The sequence below is a fragment of the Lupinus angustifolius genome, chromosome LG18 (assembly GCF_001865875.1).
Source record: "Lupinus angustifolius cultivar Tanjil chromosome LG18, LupAngTanjil_v1.0, whole genome shotgun sequence".
Lineage (NCBI taxonomy): Eukaryota > Viridiplantae > Streptophyta > Magnoliopsida > Fabales > Fabaceae > Lupinus > Lupinus angustifolius.
Genome location: NC_032026.1, coordinates 14,096,741 through 14,116,067, shown reverse-complemented (window position 1 = coordinate 14,116,067; position 19,327 = coordinate 14,096,741). Strand labels below are relative to the sequence as shown.

Sequence of the window (19,327 nt, the reverse complement as noted above, 5' to 3'; positions counted from 1 at the left end):
ATATAAGTATTTTTTCATTTGTAAGCAAATTATCCACCATTAATTTATTAATTGTTGTTGACTCTTAAATAAAAGTAATACAAATCAATAATAGATTGTGAACTAATAATGTAAAAATTTTTACACTGTCCATACATAAATTTTAATATCTTTCAGTTTGGTGTGGTCTTTATTCAAGAGCCATGATATAATGGTGCAGTAACCGAAGTCCTTGTGCAGCCTGTAAGGTTGGATTGGGCTTACCTCCCTCACAATAGTTTTGTTAAATGCATAAACAAGAGATTTGAGTTTTATAATCTAGTATTTAAATTTATAATCTACTATTTTTAAAAATGTAAAATATAGCATTTCCTAGGATTACGTATGAGTATTTTTCCTTCATTTGTCAACAAATATTAGTTCAAGTAATACATGTTTGGTTCTCTTTAAATAAATTCTCGGGTTCGAATTTTGTGGATAAACCCGCTGAAAGAGTTAGTATCATGTACTTCCCAATTCGAACATAATTCCTTCAGTTACGAACATACACCTTTGGAAACAAAAAAAAATGTGTAACTTAAGTTACACATGTTTTGCTTGACATGCCAAAACCATTATTACAATTTATGTGACGAGATTTTCGTGCATAAATACTAAGGATCATGAACCAAACTATAAACGATATTTTTATGAGGTAATTGAGTTGAAGTGAGTAGTTAAGAATTAAGATGTAATTTAGATAGAATTTTGAAAAAAATGGAGACGAGGAAGAAGGAGATGAAAATGGATCTTTTCTATTAAAAATAATAATTTAGTGTTTTCTATTATAGATGGATTGTGAATATTAAATACCGAGTAGAAACTCAAATCCCTTTATTGAAAAATCTTAATTATGAACCAAAAAATAATAAAAAGAACTGAAAAAAATGGTAATTTGTGAAGGAGGCAGCATATATTGAAAATGCAAGAAATGATGAGGGATTGAAGAAGAAGCTTTATAATATGAAGGATTTGTCACTTTCTCTCAAAATCCCATTTGATTTCTCTGTTTAATATCTCTCTCTGAAAATCAACAACGTACTCACTCGTGTTCTGCTGAGTTATACAGAAATGGCAGAATCATCGTGTTCTTCCATTTCCCCGAACACGAATCATGAAGAACACGAGGAGGAAGAAGCATTGAAAGAGTTAATTCACAAAACCAAATCCATTCAGTTCCTTGGGCGCAACACTCCTATCATTCTCCAAAACGACAATGGCCCTTGCCCTCTCCTCGCTATTTGTCAGTTATTCCTTTCCTCTAGGGTTTCATTTCTTTTCTCTCCTTTTTTTGGATTTATGTTATTCATTTTTTATTAATTACTCTTTGATTTACTGAGCCATTGAAATTGTGTTTTTTATTCTGTCAATCAGGGAAAACTAATCTTTGATACTGGAAATCTTATCACATTGAAACAATATCAAATATATTAACAAAAAATAGAATATATTTGGGCTTAGTTTTATAAATACAAAATATGACGTATATGATTATGTCGTGTTCTCATTTTTCAACGATCATGTTTTTGTTTTCTCTATTTGTAAAATATGGCAAATTTATAATGTATTGATGCAGAATAGAGTCTATCTCCAACTGTTTGTGGTTGATATTACAAAATAAAACTTATTCGAGTATGAATATCAATTATGTTTCAGATTGATTATTACTACCCAACATGCTATACTATTACTCCAATGCAGTGTGTGTTCCCATTGTTCATTATTTCTCAACATAATTCTTCACTACCTTACCTTATCTCTAATTGAATCTAGCACTATATTTGAGCAAACGTTGTTTGTATGTTAATTCATTTCTTATATCTTATATTCTTGTGTGCTATGCATTCATCATACATTCTCATTTGCTATGGTGTCATTGGAAAAACTCTATCATCATCTATCACATATATCGCGGCAGATATTATGGTGTCTTTTTATAAAATAATGATCATAAACTTCATGAAAAGGATATTATTTGAGGATGCAAAACTCCGGATTCAGTCTCCTTTTCCATAGTTTATTATTGTGAAAATGCTAGTTCTGGAATATTTACTGTTTTCAATGCAAGTGCCAATTTGTATCTTAAAGACATGATAGCTGGCATAATGTCTTTTGTTGTTTGTGTATCTTATGGGTTGTTGTTTATGTATTGCATTGTTTCAGGTAATGCTCTTCTATTACGAAACAACTTAAATTTGAATCCAGATATTGCTGAAGTCTCTCAGGAGAAATTGCTTTCATTGGTTGCTGAAAGACTAATTGATTCCAATACTAATGTGAATGTAAGAGTTGGATGTTTTTTATTGTTTGAAATAGTTGCTCTTTGACAATGCAAGCAGACTTGAGTACTTAACAATTTATTCTTATTGTCTTGAAGAACAAAGATGCTGGCTATGTTGAAAATCAACAACAGAACATTGCTGATGCAATTGATTTGCTTCCTAGGCTTGCTACTGGCATTGATGTAAATATAAAATTTAGGAGGTCGGCTTTGCTATTTCTTTAGTAGTTATGTGCATTTATCATCGATTTTGAAGTTCTGATAAAAAGAATACTTATTGATTGCAGAATAGGTGATTTTGAGTTCACTCGAGAGTGTGCCATATTTGATCTTCTGGACATCCCTTTGTGTCATGGATGGATAGTTGATCCTCAGGTATTTTATTTACCCTCAATCCAAATTAATTAGTTTTGCATCACCATATGACCTCAATGATATGATTTCTATACTTTGTGGTTCTAAATACGTTCTGTTAAGATCCTTTCATTTTGTTCTACTCATTAATTGATAACTTACTTGATTCCATGAGCTTATTTTAGTCCTTTTGGCAAGAATTTGGATGTAAGGTAATTTCAACTATAATTGTATGTGTTGTTTATGTTTTTTCTTGTACTTTTGTAGTGATTATTTTAGGGATATCATTAGGTTGTTTGAAGTCATTTTTAGCATAACTGACTTAACTGTGGCAGAACTAACCTCTATTAAGATACTATAGAGTTATGGTAATGGAAATTCTATAAGATCTTGTCTTGCCACTTGCCAGTCAAGTTTAAATTCGCCCATGAAAAGAGCTGCTATGCGTAACATGAAATACGAGATAATTTTACTCATCAATGTTAATCTTAGTCTAAGGATATCCCGTTGTGTTTGATGAATGCAGGAATTTTTGCTTACTAGTTTCTTGGTTATCTGCAACATGATACCAAACCATTTTTTTCACTTCACGCTGCTGTACTGCATCAATTTGCCGAGTAATCTACTTTGAATAATGCTAATCAAAGTTTTGGTTGTATGTTTTTCTTATATGATGTTTGGTTTATTTCTTATTTTTTATTTTTAATGTCTTGTTTGATATCCAAATCTTCATGTGCACATGAGCCAGGATTATGATACTGCAAATGCACTAGGATCAAAGTCCTATAATGCCCTTATGGTAGAGCTTGTTTCTCTTGAAACACTAAACATGGAAGTCCAACATAAAAATGATCTTGAAGAAGATTGTGTTGATTTTGTGGCGGCAACAACAGCTGTTCTTGGAGTTCCTTCTCCCAGCCTTTCAAAAACCAGATCGTTTGATGATTCTCTGGATTCTGTTTCGGATGAAATACCAAGAAAAGGCGATCTGGAAGAAGAGGAAAAATTGTTGAGAGCTTTGAAGCTATCTGAGAATGATTCTAAAGTTTCAGTGAGTGATGCGATTGTAGGTCATGCAGATGGGGGAGCAATGTCTGTTAGTATTGATGAAGGTATGCATAACAAGCAGGTTATACCTGTGGATTCTGGAGATAAATTAGAAAAGAGCACTGGTGCTGGCATAAATGGCTTCCGTGAGGCAACTGAACCTTCCATATCAGAGGATTGCCCGGATTCTGTCAAAAACATGGATGATCAGATATCTTCTGCATCTATTCTGGGAGAAGCTACTAGTTCAACCTTAAAGACAAATGCCATAAATGACCAACAATCACCTAATATGGGACCTGAAGAGTCTATTGACCAGAATGATGTGACTGAGAATGTTGGTCTTGATTCATCGGTTCAGAATGAGAGTGCAGCTATACTTTCTCCTGAAGAACACTCTGTCTCTTTGTCTGAGAGTTGTGCTGATGTGTCTGGAAGGGGTGGAAAAATTCACGATCAACCCACTCTCACTACTAGTGACTGTGCAGTTGTAGATGATTCTCAAAGATCCATAAGCAATACAAATTCAGATTCCTCTGGTGTTAGATTTCATCAAACTGATGTCTCTGGCGCATTACCTTCAACTGTTGATGATGGTGAGCCCATATATGAAGGAGAGGAGTGTGTATTGGATACAAGAACTCAAAATGTTGAAGATCATGAACCTGTCTATGAAGGTGAGGTGGTGCTTGCAGAACAAGCTGAAAAAGGCACCTTAGCTGCCTCTGATCTAAGACCTAAGGATGAAATTACTCCACAACAAGGTCAGTGTTTCTATATTGTAAATAACTGAATTTACTATCATCAAAATATTACTTTTTAGACAACTGCATATTGTTATCTTCAATCTTCATTGGAAGATGCTTGTCTTTTTCAATGGTGTTAGGGGAATTGATCAAGACTTTCCTGAGGAATAATGCTAGTCAGTTGACATTTTACGGGTATGTTGACCTCTTGTTGGTCTGAATATGTTGAATCATATCTCTGACTCATATTTCACTTGATTGACTATGGGAAGTTTTCTCTACATGTTAAAAATTGTAAATGCTTTTGCAGCCTTTTCTGTTTACAAGATGGCCTTAAAGAGCGTGAGATATGTGTTTTTTTCCGGAACAACCATTTCAGCACCATGTTTAAGGTTAGGAAAAAGCTTGAAGATATTCTTTTCTTTGGTCATTTGGATTACTGATATGAACTGCCACTAGCACCTTTTTATAAATTCAGAACATCTTGTCGGCTTTCTTTGTTGCACTGGTTTACTTTTCAATCATAACATTATTTTTCTTTTATTCACAGTTTGAGGGTGAGCTATATCTTCTAGCTACAGATCAAGGTTACATAAATCAGCCTGATCTAGTGTGGGAAAAATTGAATGAGGTAAAACACTTCCTTTATGATCTTTTTGCATCCAGGCCAGCTTGAAAAGTTGAAATATTATTGTTTTTTTCCATTTTTATTTCAATACTGGTAGTGGTGGGAATTAATGTGTTAGTTTATATAGTGTTGATATTCTCTAATCATCCTGAAAATTGGAAGTTTGCATGCTTGGTGAATTGAGAGTCTTGGTTAATTAAGAGTTAAGAACTCCTCTTTACAGTGTCTGTTTACTATTTTATTTTCAATTGTAAATTTGTAATGATGGGGTAAATTTCCTTCATCATTCTGACTGAGTAACTGTAAGGTTCCTATCTCAGGCACACATAGATTGGTGTGTTCTTTCAGGCCCCCTTATCTATGTCTGTGTGATTAAAAAAATAAGCATCTCATTATTATGTAATATTAAATCGCAGAAATTATGTTATGAGCTTTTCTTTCAGGTCAATGGCGATACATTGTTTATGACTAGTAACTTCAAGGAATTCAAGGTAGAGGAAAACCATGAAAGTAGCACCTGGAATGAGAACAATGTTATGACCAGCACTGCTGTATGTATATTCTTTTAAAAGTGAAACATCTAATCTTGCAAACCAAATCTTCAATTGATATAAAGGCAACTTCACATGTTTCAGGACTATCTTGCCAGCATAGATAGTGCATCACAGGCAGACTTAGATATCAAGTAATTTTCTGCACTTGCTAGTGGTACATCTGTAATATTTTTTAACTTAACCTCCCCCCTTCTCCAAAAAATAAAACAAAATCTAGTAATAAATATATGAAATATGGCATAGAAAACTTGTAAATTGTTCTCGTTTCAACTTTTAAGTTCAGCTATAAGTTTAAATATTCAAAATGATTTGGTTAAAACGGCATTATCTGTATTGGGAGGACAGTTCTGATCTGCAATTAGCAATAGCTTTACAACAACAGGAGTTTGAGCAGCAGCCGCCGCCACCACGTAATCCACAGCAATCATCCATTAGTGGCAGCTCCAGACTGGTCACAGGCCCTCAGGTAAATGTTCTTTTGCAACTATGGCTGGGCCTAATTTGCTCTCTTTTTGTTGAGTGCTCATTATCTGCACTGTTCAAATATATGTTCATCCCTGTAATCTTTTTCCTTGATCTCTCATGAGTACAATTGGATTATGGGTCATTTTTAACATTGATTCATTGTCGGGGATATTTATAATTGGTAGCAAATGTCATCACTTTTATACAAAACATGTTGCTTTGGCTATACCTGAAATTTGAAAGTTGAAACTTTTATGAATTTTCTATTAAATGCTATTCCAGGTTGCAAGGAACACTGGGAGGCATTCATCTTCATCGTCGTCTCCCAAAACTGATGGAAAATCGAAAGAAAAATGTACAGTGATGTGAATTTCAGTAGCAGTTGTTTGGAAGCTTGCAGTTTAAAATGTGTGCCCTTGATTCTATTGTTTATACTTTTTACACTTCAACAACTTTATTCTCCACCTGATGTATGTGATATTGGGTCAAGTTTCTTGTGTAAAAAATGGATACCACAGTGTTAGGTCCTTTGTAACTTTCGACCCCAAACCTGAGTCTCCTTGTCTTCTTTGGAGTAACTATCCCATTCCCAACCAAGGTTTCTATAAGCTTTGGCCTGTTTTATGCTGATTGATTGTGCATATGAGCAGAACATTAAGTAACAATAAAACCCCAGCCTAATATTCTGTTAGAATTCACAAGTGATTTTTGTACCATTATAAAAATAATAGTGGTTATGAGATGTATCGAAATCCAGTGTGTTTTCTGAAGTTTACAATGTTACTGAAGCTATAATAAATAATTTTTTTACTGATGCTTCTTTTAGTTTTATTAGTTATTAGATTAGAGATATATATTAAATAGTTAATTTTTATTTATGAGTAGTTAGTAAATAGACAAATTCATTGACAGTACTCAATACTTTTTTGTTGTTGTTTTTTTCATTGAAGACCAAATAGTACAAGACTTGTGTTTAAAAGAAAAACTCCATAATATTATTAGTTGCACCTTTCCTAAACGTTAGAAGATAGTTTAGTATGTATTTTACAGCTGAATGTGAAACAATGAATGAATGAATCGAGCATGCTCCAAATGTGAAAGTGATGGGTGATCACTTATGTTACCATCATAGTTATGGCTTCCTTATTTAATTTGATTCAGTATATCATATATCATATATCTGATAGAGAGTGACAAACCACATACTACTTAACATCTTACACCATATGCATTATTATCAGATGAATCTTTTTATCATGGTACATTGTTTACTGTATTTAATAAATCGGGGACCACTTATATTTATCTTGGTAACAATAATAATAATATTGTGTACAAGGAAAAGATGAATTATAATGATTAAAGAGATGGTGACGTAGGTGCAGCTGTTTCTTATCGGATCATAAACCATTGTCATCTGAATACTTCAAAAACAATGACACATCAATAGCCAATTTCAATATGCTTAGCTTTTTTATTGTTTAAAATCGAAATTTTTTTACAAGTTTTTATTTTGTTATATTTTTTTTTAAAAAGTGATGGTAATTTCATGTACATTTCTATCAATTAACATTATTATGTAAAATTATTTTTTGAATACAGATTATATGTCTCGATGTCCCATTCCTTGTATTAGAGCAATCAAATTTTAATAATTAATATAAAAATATTACCTTTTGTGCTTAAAGTTTTTCTTTTATTTATTTGACAATGTCTAATTAGTTTGTGATAGAGAATAAGATACATTTGAAGACAAATGGTATTTGTCCTGGAGTAAATATGAAATAAAGATCACCTATCTCAAAATTATGTCTCATACTATATCTTATCGTATTAAAAAAATATCATTTTAATTTTGTTTTTCACGATTTATTTTTTAATAGGCATCATAATGTTATTTGATAAGACAAAATTTGACTTACATTTTTATAACAAGTGATCTCTAATGGTAAATATGCACCTAGGTGCTAGGATTTTTTGGAGGAGGAAATAGTGATTCTTGAACTTCAACGGTGTACTTGTCTCATTGATATTTGGACACTTATTCTTTCCAAGGCTAGCAATTTAGAGTGAAAATCTTTTATTCTATTATTTCTCTGTATCTTTATACTAAGTCAATAAAATTATGTCAACTAATAAAATTATGCTAATAAATTTTTTATCATATATAAAAAACAATAACTACTATTAGTTGACATAATTTTATTGTTTTGATATAAAAAAATAGAAAAATATTGGTATACAAGATCTTGACTCAACAATCTAGTTCTTACACTGAGGTACCATAATGGTTTTATAACATGGTTGAACAAAGTTGCCACACATGAGATGTTAGTTAAATGTATTTCATTGGAGAATTTTGGATAAAATGCTCCTTGTTTTCAACGCAACAATGCCCCTCCAATCAAAAGTATAATCAAGAACAAAGTGGAAAGAATATTCATTTCAGATGTTTATTATTTCCCCTCTTGCTTTATGTATTTTATAACTTTTCCTTTTTCAGGATTCAATCACTGGACTGTTATTTTTACCCACCACACCTTACACCTATAGCCTCCTCTACTCAAATCTCATTCCAATAGTTGCAATCTTGTTTATTTATTAATACTAGCTTCGGAGTAAATTAGATTTTGTTTGAGTTTCACCTATAACAAAATTTTAATAAAATTCGACCAATAAAATTAAAGTTGTCTAAAATATTTCGGTGTTAATAATATTGCATGCATATTTGTATGATGAATTTAAATAGTTTTCATGTGATTAAATTATAAAATTCTAATAACTTACAAAATGCTATACCATATTTCATGTGAAGAAATATGCAATTGGAGTTGCAAAAGTCATCTTTAACTTACAAATTGCAATTGGCATCCATTGATTCATATACCATATTCCAAATAATTTGCATATTGTTGTAAAATCCTTTCATTTCAAAGTTGGTGGTGAGTCACCTATATTTTTCAGTTTTAACAGCATGCTTTCAATGCAAAATGCATTTTCCAATGCTTTGATTTCAAACCCAATATTATAAAATTTGAACTTCCTATAAATAAAATATAGGTAAATAAAATAATATAGGTGTGAAAAGTGAATATTAGCATAACAAGTAAAGATGAAATGCATGTATAGCACCACCAACAGTAAGATGAAATTAAACATTGACATCTCAACCTTTAGCAGACTTTATGAACAACTAACAAAATTAAAACTTAATTAAATAAAGGTTGGTGACAAAAGGATATATATCTTTTCTTCTTTAGATCAGTGGAGCACTATAATATTTTGGTGAGATTTCCCTTTTTGCCATATATTTTTATTGAACCTACTGGTTGGAGATCGATAGAACCATGTTTCTTCTTTTATGTATGTTAATACAAAACATTAAATTATAGCAACTAACGTTTGTTTTAACTTTCTGGTACAACTAACGATTGTTGAATTTAGTGATTATGAAGTTTGTCCTTGCGCTACTCTTAATAGTTGAATCCATAAATCACCCATAATGGTGATTGATACTAAACCTAAAAATTTAGCTTATATATTAATTGAACTTCTTAACGGATTATTATTGACATATTTTAACTCTAGCAACGTCTTCATTCTTGGACAATAATATAATTATGGGACGAGTTCAAGATAAAGTACTACATATACAAAATCCGAAATTTAATATCAGGTAAATAACTTGAACCCAATCACAACGAATTTAACTTGTTAAATTTAGATTGAGTTTTTGGTTCTCAATGTTATTCCTAGAGAGAGAGCACACGAACCATGAAAAAGATTAATTTCTTATTTAAAAAATAGAGAATACTCTTAATAATATAAAAAAAAATGGTTGAGTATTGGCAAGCCACAATTTTTATTCTTTCTGAAAAAACTATCTATTTTCAAATAGTAAATTATCACTCATAAGTGATTGATTTAATTAGTTAAATATTTGTTTCCCCTTAATTAAACTTGGGTCCAAGTATTATTTTATATGAAGAAAATATTCTGAAAAAAGTTAGTTTCACTATTCTGTAAAAATTCTGGAAAAGAACACCATTATTTCTTCTGAAGGATATATAGTTAGACAAAAAAGAAGTGTAAATTATCATGATTACTTTGTATTAACTTTAACATGTATGATAACTAATAGGGCTAGAGATCATATATTCCAAATAGTGTTTCACATTTCAAGCCAATTAAAATATTATTTTATATAATTTTTTTATTTTTAAAAAATTTCTTTTATTTATTTATCAACGGTTAGCTTGAGATATAGAATGAGATACAGTTGTTGACAGGTGTTCCCATCAAATGTGAGAAAGGTGGGTAGATACATATGATCCTCTCACATAGAATAAGAGCAAAATATCAAAATTTAATTCCTGAAAACAACATTTGATAAGCAACTTCAAACTCGGAATCACATTAGTTTCTTATGGTGAAAAATTATCATTACCGGTGCCACAAAAAAAATTAATTCTAATACATCCAACCACCATATAGAGAAAAAAGAAAAGAAAATGTGAGGTGACAGAAGCAGCTTTATCTCTTTTTTTTCTCTCTGACTTGGCTTCCATCCCCTTGATAGTAATGATTCTGCTCCACCTTCCTCTCTTTTTTCACGAAACAAAACTTAAATACTCTCCCTCCTCAATTATATATATTATTATAAATAAAGACACAATCTCTCGCTTTTAATGCTTTTGCTTCACCCTCTTTCCCTGCCTATGTAAAATCTTTGTTTCTATCACAAAGTTGTGTCTCTCAGATCCCTATGTTACTCACCGATTACGATTACTCACTCTCTCTCTCTATATATATACATATTATATAGTGTGGTCCTCAACCTCAACTCCACCCCTTTTCCCTTCTATTATAATTATTCAATATATTGAGTTAAGGAAGGAAATAATGCAAGAAGCAAACTTGTTAATGATGGGTGGTGGTGGAATCGGCGGCGACCACCAACACCGACAAGTGAAGGCGGAGATAGCCACTCACCCTCTCTATGAACAGCTTCTAGCAGCACACGTGGCATGTCTACGAGTTGCAACACCCATCGATCAGTTACCACTGATTGATGCTCAGTTATCACACTCTCATAATCTTCTTCGCTCTTATTTCTCTCAACAAACTCATTCTCTTTCACCTCATGATCGCCAAGACCTTGATAACTTCCTCGTACAACTACTATCTCAAACTCACTCTAATATCTTTTTGTCTTATTCTTTTTTTTATTTGATTGGATCCATGTTATTATTACAAGTGCAGGCACAATATTTGATAGTGTTGTGTACTTTCAAAGAACAGCTTCAGCAACATGTTAGAGTTCATGCAGTCGATGCTGTCATGGCTTGTCGTGACATTGAAAATACTTTACAAGCTCTCACAGGTACAACCACCACTTTGCTTTCCTTTCTTTCTTTCCATTTATTCATTTCATTCTTTACTTCTCTTTCATTAAGGAACAAGCTATGTATTATTACCTTTACAATATAATATTCATTATTAATAAAAACAAGTAACGTATTTTTAACTACTTTGGCGGCTAATTGTGGGGGTTTAAGGTGAGGTTATTTTCTTTTGGGATAAAATTATTTTTCTTACTATATATGATAGTCCTTTATTGTTATGCATCTTCTTTTAATTCCTTCTGTCTTGTGTTTGACGCGGTTTTGGAAGAAAGAAGATATTTATTAGCTGTGTGGTTTAGATATTGTTGCAGATTTTCAGTGGGAGCATTTTTTTCTGGTACATTTAAGATTTTTATGTAAGTTTTTGAAGGATAATAAATGAAATGAAAAGGATTAGAAGATAAATACATTGGGACATGTTATCAAGCCTTCCCTTTTGTTTCTTAAAAAACAATTTTGACAAACAAATCCTAAAGTATTGTTCAGAAAATGGAGGTGGGTGGTAATGATAGGGTCTACTAATGTGGTTCTGGAAGAGTACAGACAAAGGGTTAGTTAGGTTGGTGAAGAACAATTATTTGAAAATGGAACTGGTCATGAAGACACTGATTCACGGTACCACAATGAAACTGGTACAATTGAATAGAATATATTGTTATAGAATACTTGATCCAGAAAAAAACAATATTTTCCAACCAAATAAGAGTTACTCCTAGGAAAGTCACACAGTATAATTAATCATTAGCTTGCACCTCTTTCCACTTTATCTCCAATTCCCCACCCAAACAGAACTCACAACCTCCATCAATAGCCTTTGAACCACTTCTTGGGGGAGTTGGGTTGGCTGGTGAAGTTGCTCCAACCTTATACCAATCCATCACCAATCTTTCATGTTGCCATCAATGTAAGATATGGGAGAACATCACTATTTCTCATTTTCTTTTTGTTGAAATATGCCACAACTTTCTAGAGAGGTTCTATAAGGATGTAGCAATACATAATATTTACTTGTGTCTAGAGAGTTATGATAGATATAATTTGTATAATCTAGAAGCTTCATGAGATTTTTGAGTTGGTGAAAATAGTTTTATAAATAGGACTTATGAGATTAAATTTAATGCGTGTGGTAGTGAAGGATACTTTACTATATATAAAAATCTAGGTCCTTCAACTCATAAAAGTACTCCTTCAACTATTAATCAATCAAATATATGTTGTTACTAGTCTTCATCTCCAATTATGTTCAACTATCATTTATATCATCCTCCGAAACTAAAACTTTCATTTTTGGACAGATTCAGATAGTAAAATCTTTTGATCTGTTTAATTGTTGTAGTGGATAAGCCAATTAGATAAATGATGGTCTAGTTTTAATAATATTGGTGAAGAATGACAATCACTCCACCTTGGCATCCCCAACAACCTCTAATGCCATAACAAAATCATTTTCTTCCTACAAGGAATTTTCGTAACTCATTTTTCTTGTATTTTTCAGATAATATTCTTACATTACTATATTTTGTGTACTTTACTTGTGTGTTTGCATTTTAGTATTAATTAATTAAATAGAAGTGTACAACACACACTAATTAAAAACAGAGTTATGACTTATCTTATTTATAAGAAAGTAATATGAGTAGTTTGGAAGTTGGAATAATTGGTTGGTTGTCCTCTCTTGCTTTGGCTTCAATAGAATCCCAAAAGTATAAAGTTTCTAGTCAATCAGCACCAACTTTCTGTTATGATTTGTGGACAACGTACGATTTTACTGCTAGGGATTCTAATATTATTCCTATCTACACCACTTTCTGTCCATACACATGCATTTTTTGTTTGTTATGGAGGTAATATACTTTACATTAGAAGTCCCTTCTTATATATAATCCTAAATTTGCTTGGTTCTGTAAGCCTGTGAGACTAAGACTAAGACAGTGTTAGGAGTCTCACATTGAATAGAATAGTAAACTCAATGTGGTACTTAAGTTATGATGTTTTCTCATCTAATAGATTAATATTTTAGGTTGAGCTCTTCTCATAGACTTAAGTCCTAATAGACAGTCAGCTATATAATATGTTTTGAGCTCATAATTTTGGCACCATGCCACTTAGCTTAAAGATGAAATTAGAGAAGAGGCTTTACATTTTTCATCCAAAAAAATTGTTAGAAAAGATTAACCACTTATTCACATCACTTGTGAGTTGTGACTACCTTAGTATATATCTATTTCCCCCCTTTTTCTATTAGAAGACACCATTCCGTTAATTGCATAGAGAATTGGAACTAAATTTTATTTGTGATAGCTTTCAAGTGAGTTAGTATCTAATTCAAATGTATATTTCCAAGTTTTGGAATGAAGTATATTGTAGTGTGAGGATCATGAATAAGATATGCTTTTGTACTATTTTTTAATACTTTTTATCGAATAAAACATTTCACACCCTTTTATTTTAAATTATGTTTTAAACATGGTGTGATGTGTAGATAATAAAAAAATGTTATGGTAAATATACAGAAAATTTTATTGTTAGTATTTCTTATATATGTATTAATAAAACTTGATTTACCAATGTACAAATATGTTAATATTTCCCGAAATTCATGTATGCATAAGCAGCATATATATGATTGATTAGTTCAAAATTTAAAGCATGAATAAATCCTAGATATCTCTTTTTCAACATAAAACTTGTTATTATATACCTGCAATGAGGTATCATGCAACATTTATGGTTATATTTCTATTTGAGGTTCATGAAACAGATGTAACATGGATGTTTAAGTGTGATGAAGACAACATTAATTCAACTGTCCCTTTTTGACGTCTTCTATGACAAATTAATAATTTCATTTGTCCTTGATAAAAGGCACCTGTAAATTATTATTAATGAAAATTGATTATTAACACATCGTTGATGTTACTGGTAACAAATTTTTATGCCTTTCTTTATGTATGATTATTGACCTTACCTGATTTTGAGACCCATCAAGTATCTACCGACAACAGGGGTCCTTAAACTACTAAATTATTTTTTTATCGACAAATATTAATATGTTAATATTTGTTGTTGGTTAGATTTAAACTCTCAACCTATTAAATTTTTGATTATATCTTTCACTTTTATACTTATAAAATAAGAATAATAATATATTCTTACTAAATATTCCTACAAATTCTCTAAATTCAACAAGTTCGTGGGCTAACAAAAAAGTAAATACTATAAGTCGATGTTATGTGGTACAAAAATAAAATTAAGCTATGTTATTAATTAATTCCGTATTTATATTATTTCAGGAGCAAGTTTGGGAGAAGGAAGTGGTGCAACAATGTCAGATGATGAAGAAGATATGCGAATGGATTTGTCATTAGATCAATCCAACGGTGAAGGGCATGACATGATGGGATTTGGTCCCTTACTTCCTACTGAATCTGAAAGGTCACTTATGGAAAGAGTTCGTCAAGAACTCAAGATTGAGCTGAAGCAGGTCCATTCTTAATTCAACTCAACATATATATTATATAAGCTATGTGTCATTCACTACTTTAGTTAAGTTTGAATTACCAAGCAAGTTTAATGTATGCAGGGTTTTAAGTCCAGAATTGAAGATGTTAGAGAAGAAATATTAAGGAAAAGAAGAGCTGGGAAATTACCTGGTGACACAACTTCGGTTTTAAAGAACTGGTGGCAGCAACATGCCAAGTGGCCTTACCCAACTGTATGTCATCACCACCTTCTTTCATTTACACCAAGTTATAGCATATGGAACATAGATCTGTTGTCCTAGATCGTGTCACATACGATATTCTGTATCAATCGTAATGAAACAAAAACAACAATAACAATAAAGTTTAATTTATATGTCATATTTTTATTGACATGAGATATCATATGGAAGAATATAAGATAAGGGATCTCTATTCTATTATGTGAAGATGTGGCTCAATAAATTAAACTTGTGTGGCATTGTTATGGTCTCAGGAAGATGACAAGGTAAAACTTGTAGAGGAGACAGGGTTGCAGCTGAAGCAAATCAACAATTGGTTCATCAACCAAAGGAAACGCAACTGGCATAGCAACTCTCAATCTGTTACCTCTTTGAAGTCCAAGCGCAAGAGGTAGACATATATATGGTGTTCCTAACTATGTGAGGGTGCATATCATGTAAAAAACTTTACACTTACTATACAAATATTAAATTCTATAAATATATGAATGTCCTACTTTATGCTTATTGCTGATTAAAGCTGGTAGTGTAGTGCCACTAAGGATTCAAGTCATATGCAGGAGATAGTAGATGGTTTAGTGATTTACTCTATAATGGATGGAATTTGCAAAATAGATGGGTGTAAATTTGTGGAATTTAATGTTTTTTGTGTTATTAGCTATGGTTGTTTCTATTTCTTTGCTTTTAACTGGACGTTTTTGTAAATGGTTTGTTACCTTTCTGACAAGCTGAAGAATTATATTTATCATTATACAGTTGATTTGAAAGATTACAGGTTCTTTCATTTTTGTGATTGTTTTCATGTTTTGAAATTTTATATTTTAGAGTTTTTGTTTGTTCTTGTTTGACTCGACCATTGTGGAGAGCCTTTAACCATTAGGGAGCCTCCAACCATTAAGAAATTATTGGATATTTTGTAATTCAAGCATTGCTAAAAACATAAAGTAGTTATGTTAGGTATAACTACATGCTATAAATAAAAATGTCATTGTATTGATAGATGAATGAAATCCATTGAGTAAAGACTAAATTCTATTACATTCTTGTTTTCCTTTTCTGCATCTTCTTCATCAACGTGAGTGGATTTGTGAGTTTGAGTGTTGAACTTATCTTCTTCTCCAACAAAGTGGTATCAAGAGCGAGTGTACGATCATCCTCTACTTCTCTTCTACCTTGCTTCTAAAGGAAAGTATTGAAAGATAGGACATTAAGGCACCACCTTCCCTGCAACACTTTCGGTTCTTGATGGCAAGAATTGGAACATGTGGAGCATCCAGATGAGAGCCATAATGGGCTTTCAAGAGCTTGAAGAAATTGTTGAAGAAGGATATCCAGAACTCGATTCTGAAGCAACAGATTCTCAGAGATTAGTGCACAAGGAGAATAGAAAGAAAGATTGTAGAGCTATGTGTCTTATTCATCAATGTGTTGATGAGGCACATTTCGAAAAAATAGCAGCTGCAAAATCATCACAAGAAGCATGGCAGATTTTAGAGAAGTGCAACAAAGGTGCTGAGCAATTAAAGAAGGTTGGGTTACAAGCCATGAGGCGCCAATATGAATTAATGCAAATGGATGTGAATGAAAGAGTTGCTCAGTTCTTCAATAGGATCATCAACCACACAAATCAGATGAAGGCATGTGGTGAGGTGATCAATGATCAAACAATCATTGAAAAGATCCTAAGAACTCTAACCCCTAACTTTGACCACATTGTTGTGGCAATTGAAGAATCCAAGAGGCTTGAAGAATTGAAGCTAGAAGAACTTCAAGGCTCTCTTGAGGCTCATGAGCAAAGGCTCGTTGAAAGATCCTATGATAAATCCATCAATCAGGCCCTACAAGCACAGATGTCCAAGAGAGGAGGATATTATAGTAGGAAGTAAAAACAGAGGAAATGGGAAAGAATTCAGAGGCAAGAACACAAGTTTTCAATTTCAAGATCAAGAAAGGCATGACTATGATCATCCTAGTAACACAACAACAAGAAGAAGAGGACTGAGCAATTGAAAAGGTGGGAAGAAGAGGATAGACAGAAAAAAAATCAAATGTTTTAACTGCAATAAAGTTAGACACTTCTCAAATGAGTGTCAAGCTCCTCCAAGCCAACTTGACCTTAACATCAGGAACAATAATGAGGCTCACATGGCAAAAGAAGAAAGTGTAGACAAGGATGAGGAGAGCCATGTCTTACTAATGATGATGACAAACGAGAAGAAAAACAGCGATGAAACTTGGTATGTTGATTCTGGTTGTTCTAACCACATGACAGGCCATAGGGATTGGCTTGTTAACTTTGATCCAAGCAAAAGGAGTAAGGTTAGGTTTGCTGATAACAGAATGATTCAGGCATAGGGTACAGGAGATGTGGTGATAGAAAAGAATGATGGAAGGAAAGCAATGATTACAGATGTGCTCTTTGTGCCCAATATGAGGAACAACCTCATAAGCTTGTGACAGTTGCTTCAGAAAGGATTCTCAGTCAACATGCATAATGGATATTTGGAGATCTTTGATTCCACAACAAGAAAGATCATGAGGGCTCCCCTTGCACAAAACAGAACCTTCCAAGTAAGTCTCAATGCAATTGAATCACAATGCCTCAATCTTGAAGTATTATCTAATGATACATGGTTGTGGCACATGAGATTAGGTCACCTTAACTTTAAAGACATTAGTCTCATGAAGTCAAAAGATATGGTTCATGGACTACCATCAATACAAATACCAAAAAAGGTATGTGATAATTGCCTAATCAGTAAACAATCAAGGACCTCCTTTAGCAACTTTACAGCATCCAGGGCCAATAATCTCTTGCATATAGTATACTCTAATGTTTGTGGACCATTAGAAGTACCTTCTCTAGGAGGAAACAAGTACTTCGTAACTTTTGTAGATGACTTCAGTAGGAAACTTTGGCTCTATTTGATCAAGGCTAAGAATGATTTATTTGTCACTTTCAAAACTTTCAAATGCATGGCTGAGAAGTACGCAGAAAAACCAATCAGAATTCTGAGAACTGATAGTGGTGGTGAGTTCAACTCTAGAGAATTCGAGGCATTTTGCAACGAGAATGTAATTCTGCATGAAGTAACAACGCCATACACTCCTCAACACAATAGTGTTGTTGAAAGGAGAAATAGAACAATTCTGAACATGGTGAGGAGTATGCTAAAATGTAGGGATCTGCCACAGAGTTTGTGGGGAGAGGCTGCAACAACTGCAGCTTATGTGTTCTATCATTGTCCTACCAAAAGACTAGAACAAAAGGTCCCTCAGGAAGTATGGACAAGTAAGAAGCCATCAATCAAGCACTTTAGGATTTTTGGATCACTCTGCTACAAGCATATACCAGACCAAAGGAGGAAGAAACTAGATGATAAGAGTGAACCAATGATCCTAGTTGGATATCATCCTACAGGGTCCTACAAATTGCTCAATCTGAAAACACTTGAAGTCATGTTCAGTAGAGATGTGCAATGAATCTAGTTCTTGGAAGGATGTCAAACAAGTCATAGAAGTTGCCATACAAGTTCCTCTTGAATGGAATTCCTGTGACAACAATTATGAACCTCAACACTTGGATGAGGTTGAGCCACAATCAGAGATCAGAACCAATGAAATTGATACAGGAAGACCTACCAGAATAAGAAGTCTACCTGCTAGATTGAGTGACTGTCAGATCTCACCCGATGATGTAGTTACAAATGATGGGGAATTAGTTCAATATATTGCCTTATTTGCAGACATTGAGCCAATTACAATTGATGAGGCAGTTAATAGCAAAGTCTGGAAAAAGGCTATGTAAGAGGAACTAAAGTCCATCAACAAAAACAAGACTTGGGAACTAGTTCAACCACCAATAGACAAAGTACCTATTGCTGTAAAATGGGTATTTAAAACTAAATTGAATCCAGAAGGGGTTGTGGTTAAACACAGAGCAAGACTTGTTGCAAAGGGCTTTATGCAGAGAATAAGAATTGATTTCTCAGATGTATTCGCTCCAGTTGCAAGATTGGAGACAATTAAGTTGTTGGTAGCCCTGGCTAGCTGGAATAACTGGTGTGTGTGGCAATTAGATGTCAAGTCAGCCTTTCTCAATGGC

General features: G+C 32.8%; 3 protein-coding genes across 4 annotated transcripts; all 3 read left to right on the top strand.

The window, feature by feature from the left end:
• LOC109332318 (ubiquitin carboxyl-terminal hydrolase MINDY-2-like) lies at positions 842 to 6,877 on the top strand. Of its 2 annotated transcripts, XM_019567262.1 has the most exons (12): positions 844 to 1,261; positions 2,182 to 2,300; positions 2,396 to 2,502; positions 2,587 to 2,674; positions 3,402 to 4,464; positions 4,587 to 4,641; positions 4,757 to 4,838; positions 4,997 to 5,077; positions 5,518 to 5,625; positions 5,710 to 5,759; positions 5,974 to 6,094; positions 6,376 to 6,877. In XM_019567262.1, the coding sequence occupies exons 1-12, from the start codon at positions 1,090 to 1,092 to the stop codon at positions 6,460 to 6,462; spliced, it is 2,133 nt and encodes a 710-aa protein (XP_019422807.1). In that variant the 5' UTR covers positions 844 to 1,089; the 3' UTR covers positions 6,463 to 6,877. The 2 variants fall into 2 exon arrangements, with proteins under 2 accessions (XP_019422808.1, XP_019422807.1); XM_019567263.1 differs by lacking the exon at positions 4,587 to 4,641 and having other exon boundaries at positions 842 to 1,261; positions 4,774 to 4,838.
• LOC109333189 (homeobox protein HD1-like) lies at positions 10,781 to 15,991 on the top strand. Its single transcript, XM_019568518.1, has 5 exons — positions 10,781 to 11,265; positions 11,356 to 11,476; positions 14,792 to 14,982; positions 15,082 to 15,213; positions 15,477 to 15,991. The coding sequence occupies exons 1-5, from the start codon at positions 10,996 to 10,998 to the stop codon at positions 15,615 to 15,617; spliced, it is 855 nt and encodes a 284-aa protein (XP_019424063.1). The 5' UTR covers positions 10,781 to 10,995; the 3' UTR covers positions 15,618 to 15,991.
• LOC109332575 lies at positions 16,512 to 17,108 on the top strand. Its single transcript, XM_019567552.1, has one exon. The coding sequence runs from the start codon at positions 16,512 to 16,514 to the stop codon at positions 17,106 to 17,108; it is 597 nt and encodes a 198-aa protein (XP_019423097.1).

What these genes read in the sequence shown, in the direction of transcription:
- LOC109332318 (XM_019567262.1), top strand. Translation starts at nt 1,090, where the DNA reads ATGGCAGAATCATCGTGTTCTTCCATTTCCCCGAACACGAATCATGAA. An exon ending in ATTCCAATACTAATGTGAAT is followed by an intron (nt 2,301 to 2,395) that starts GTAAGAGTTGGA and finishes ATTGTCTTGAAG; the next exon opens with AACAAAGATGCTGGCTATGT. An exon ending in CAGGCAGACTTAGATATCAA is followed by an intron (nt 5,760 to 5,973) that starts GTAATTTTCTGC and finishes TTGGGAGGACAG; the next exon opens with TTCTGATCTGCAATTAGCAA.
- LOC109333189 (XM_019568518.1), top strand. Translation starts at nt 10,996, where the DNA reads ATGCAAGAAGCAAACTTGTTAATGATGGGTGGTGGTGGAATCGGCGGC. An exon ending in TCAAGATTGAGCTGAAGCAG is followed by an intron (nt 14,983 to 15,081) that starts GTCCATTCTTAA and finishes TAATGTATGCAG; the next exon opens with GGTTTTAAGTCCAGAATTGA. An exon ending in CCAAGTGGCCTTACCCAACT is followed by an intron (nt 15,214 to 15,476) that starts GTATGTCATCAC and finishes TTATGGTCTCAG; the next exon opens with GAAGATGACAAGGTAAAACT.
- LOC109332575 (XM_019567552.1), top strand. Translation starts at nt 16,512, where the DNA reads ATGGGCTTTCAAGAGCTTGAAGAAATTGTTGAAGAAGGATATCCAGAA.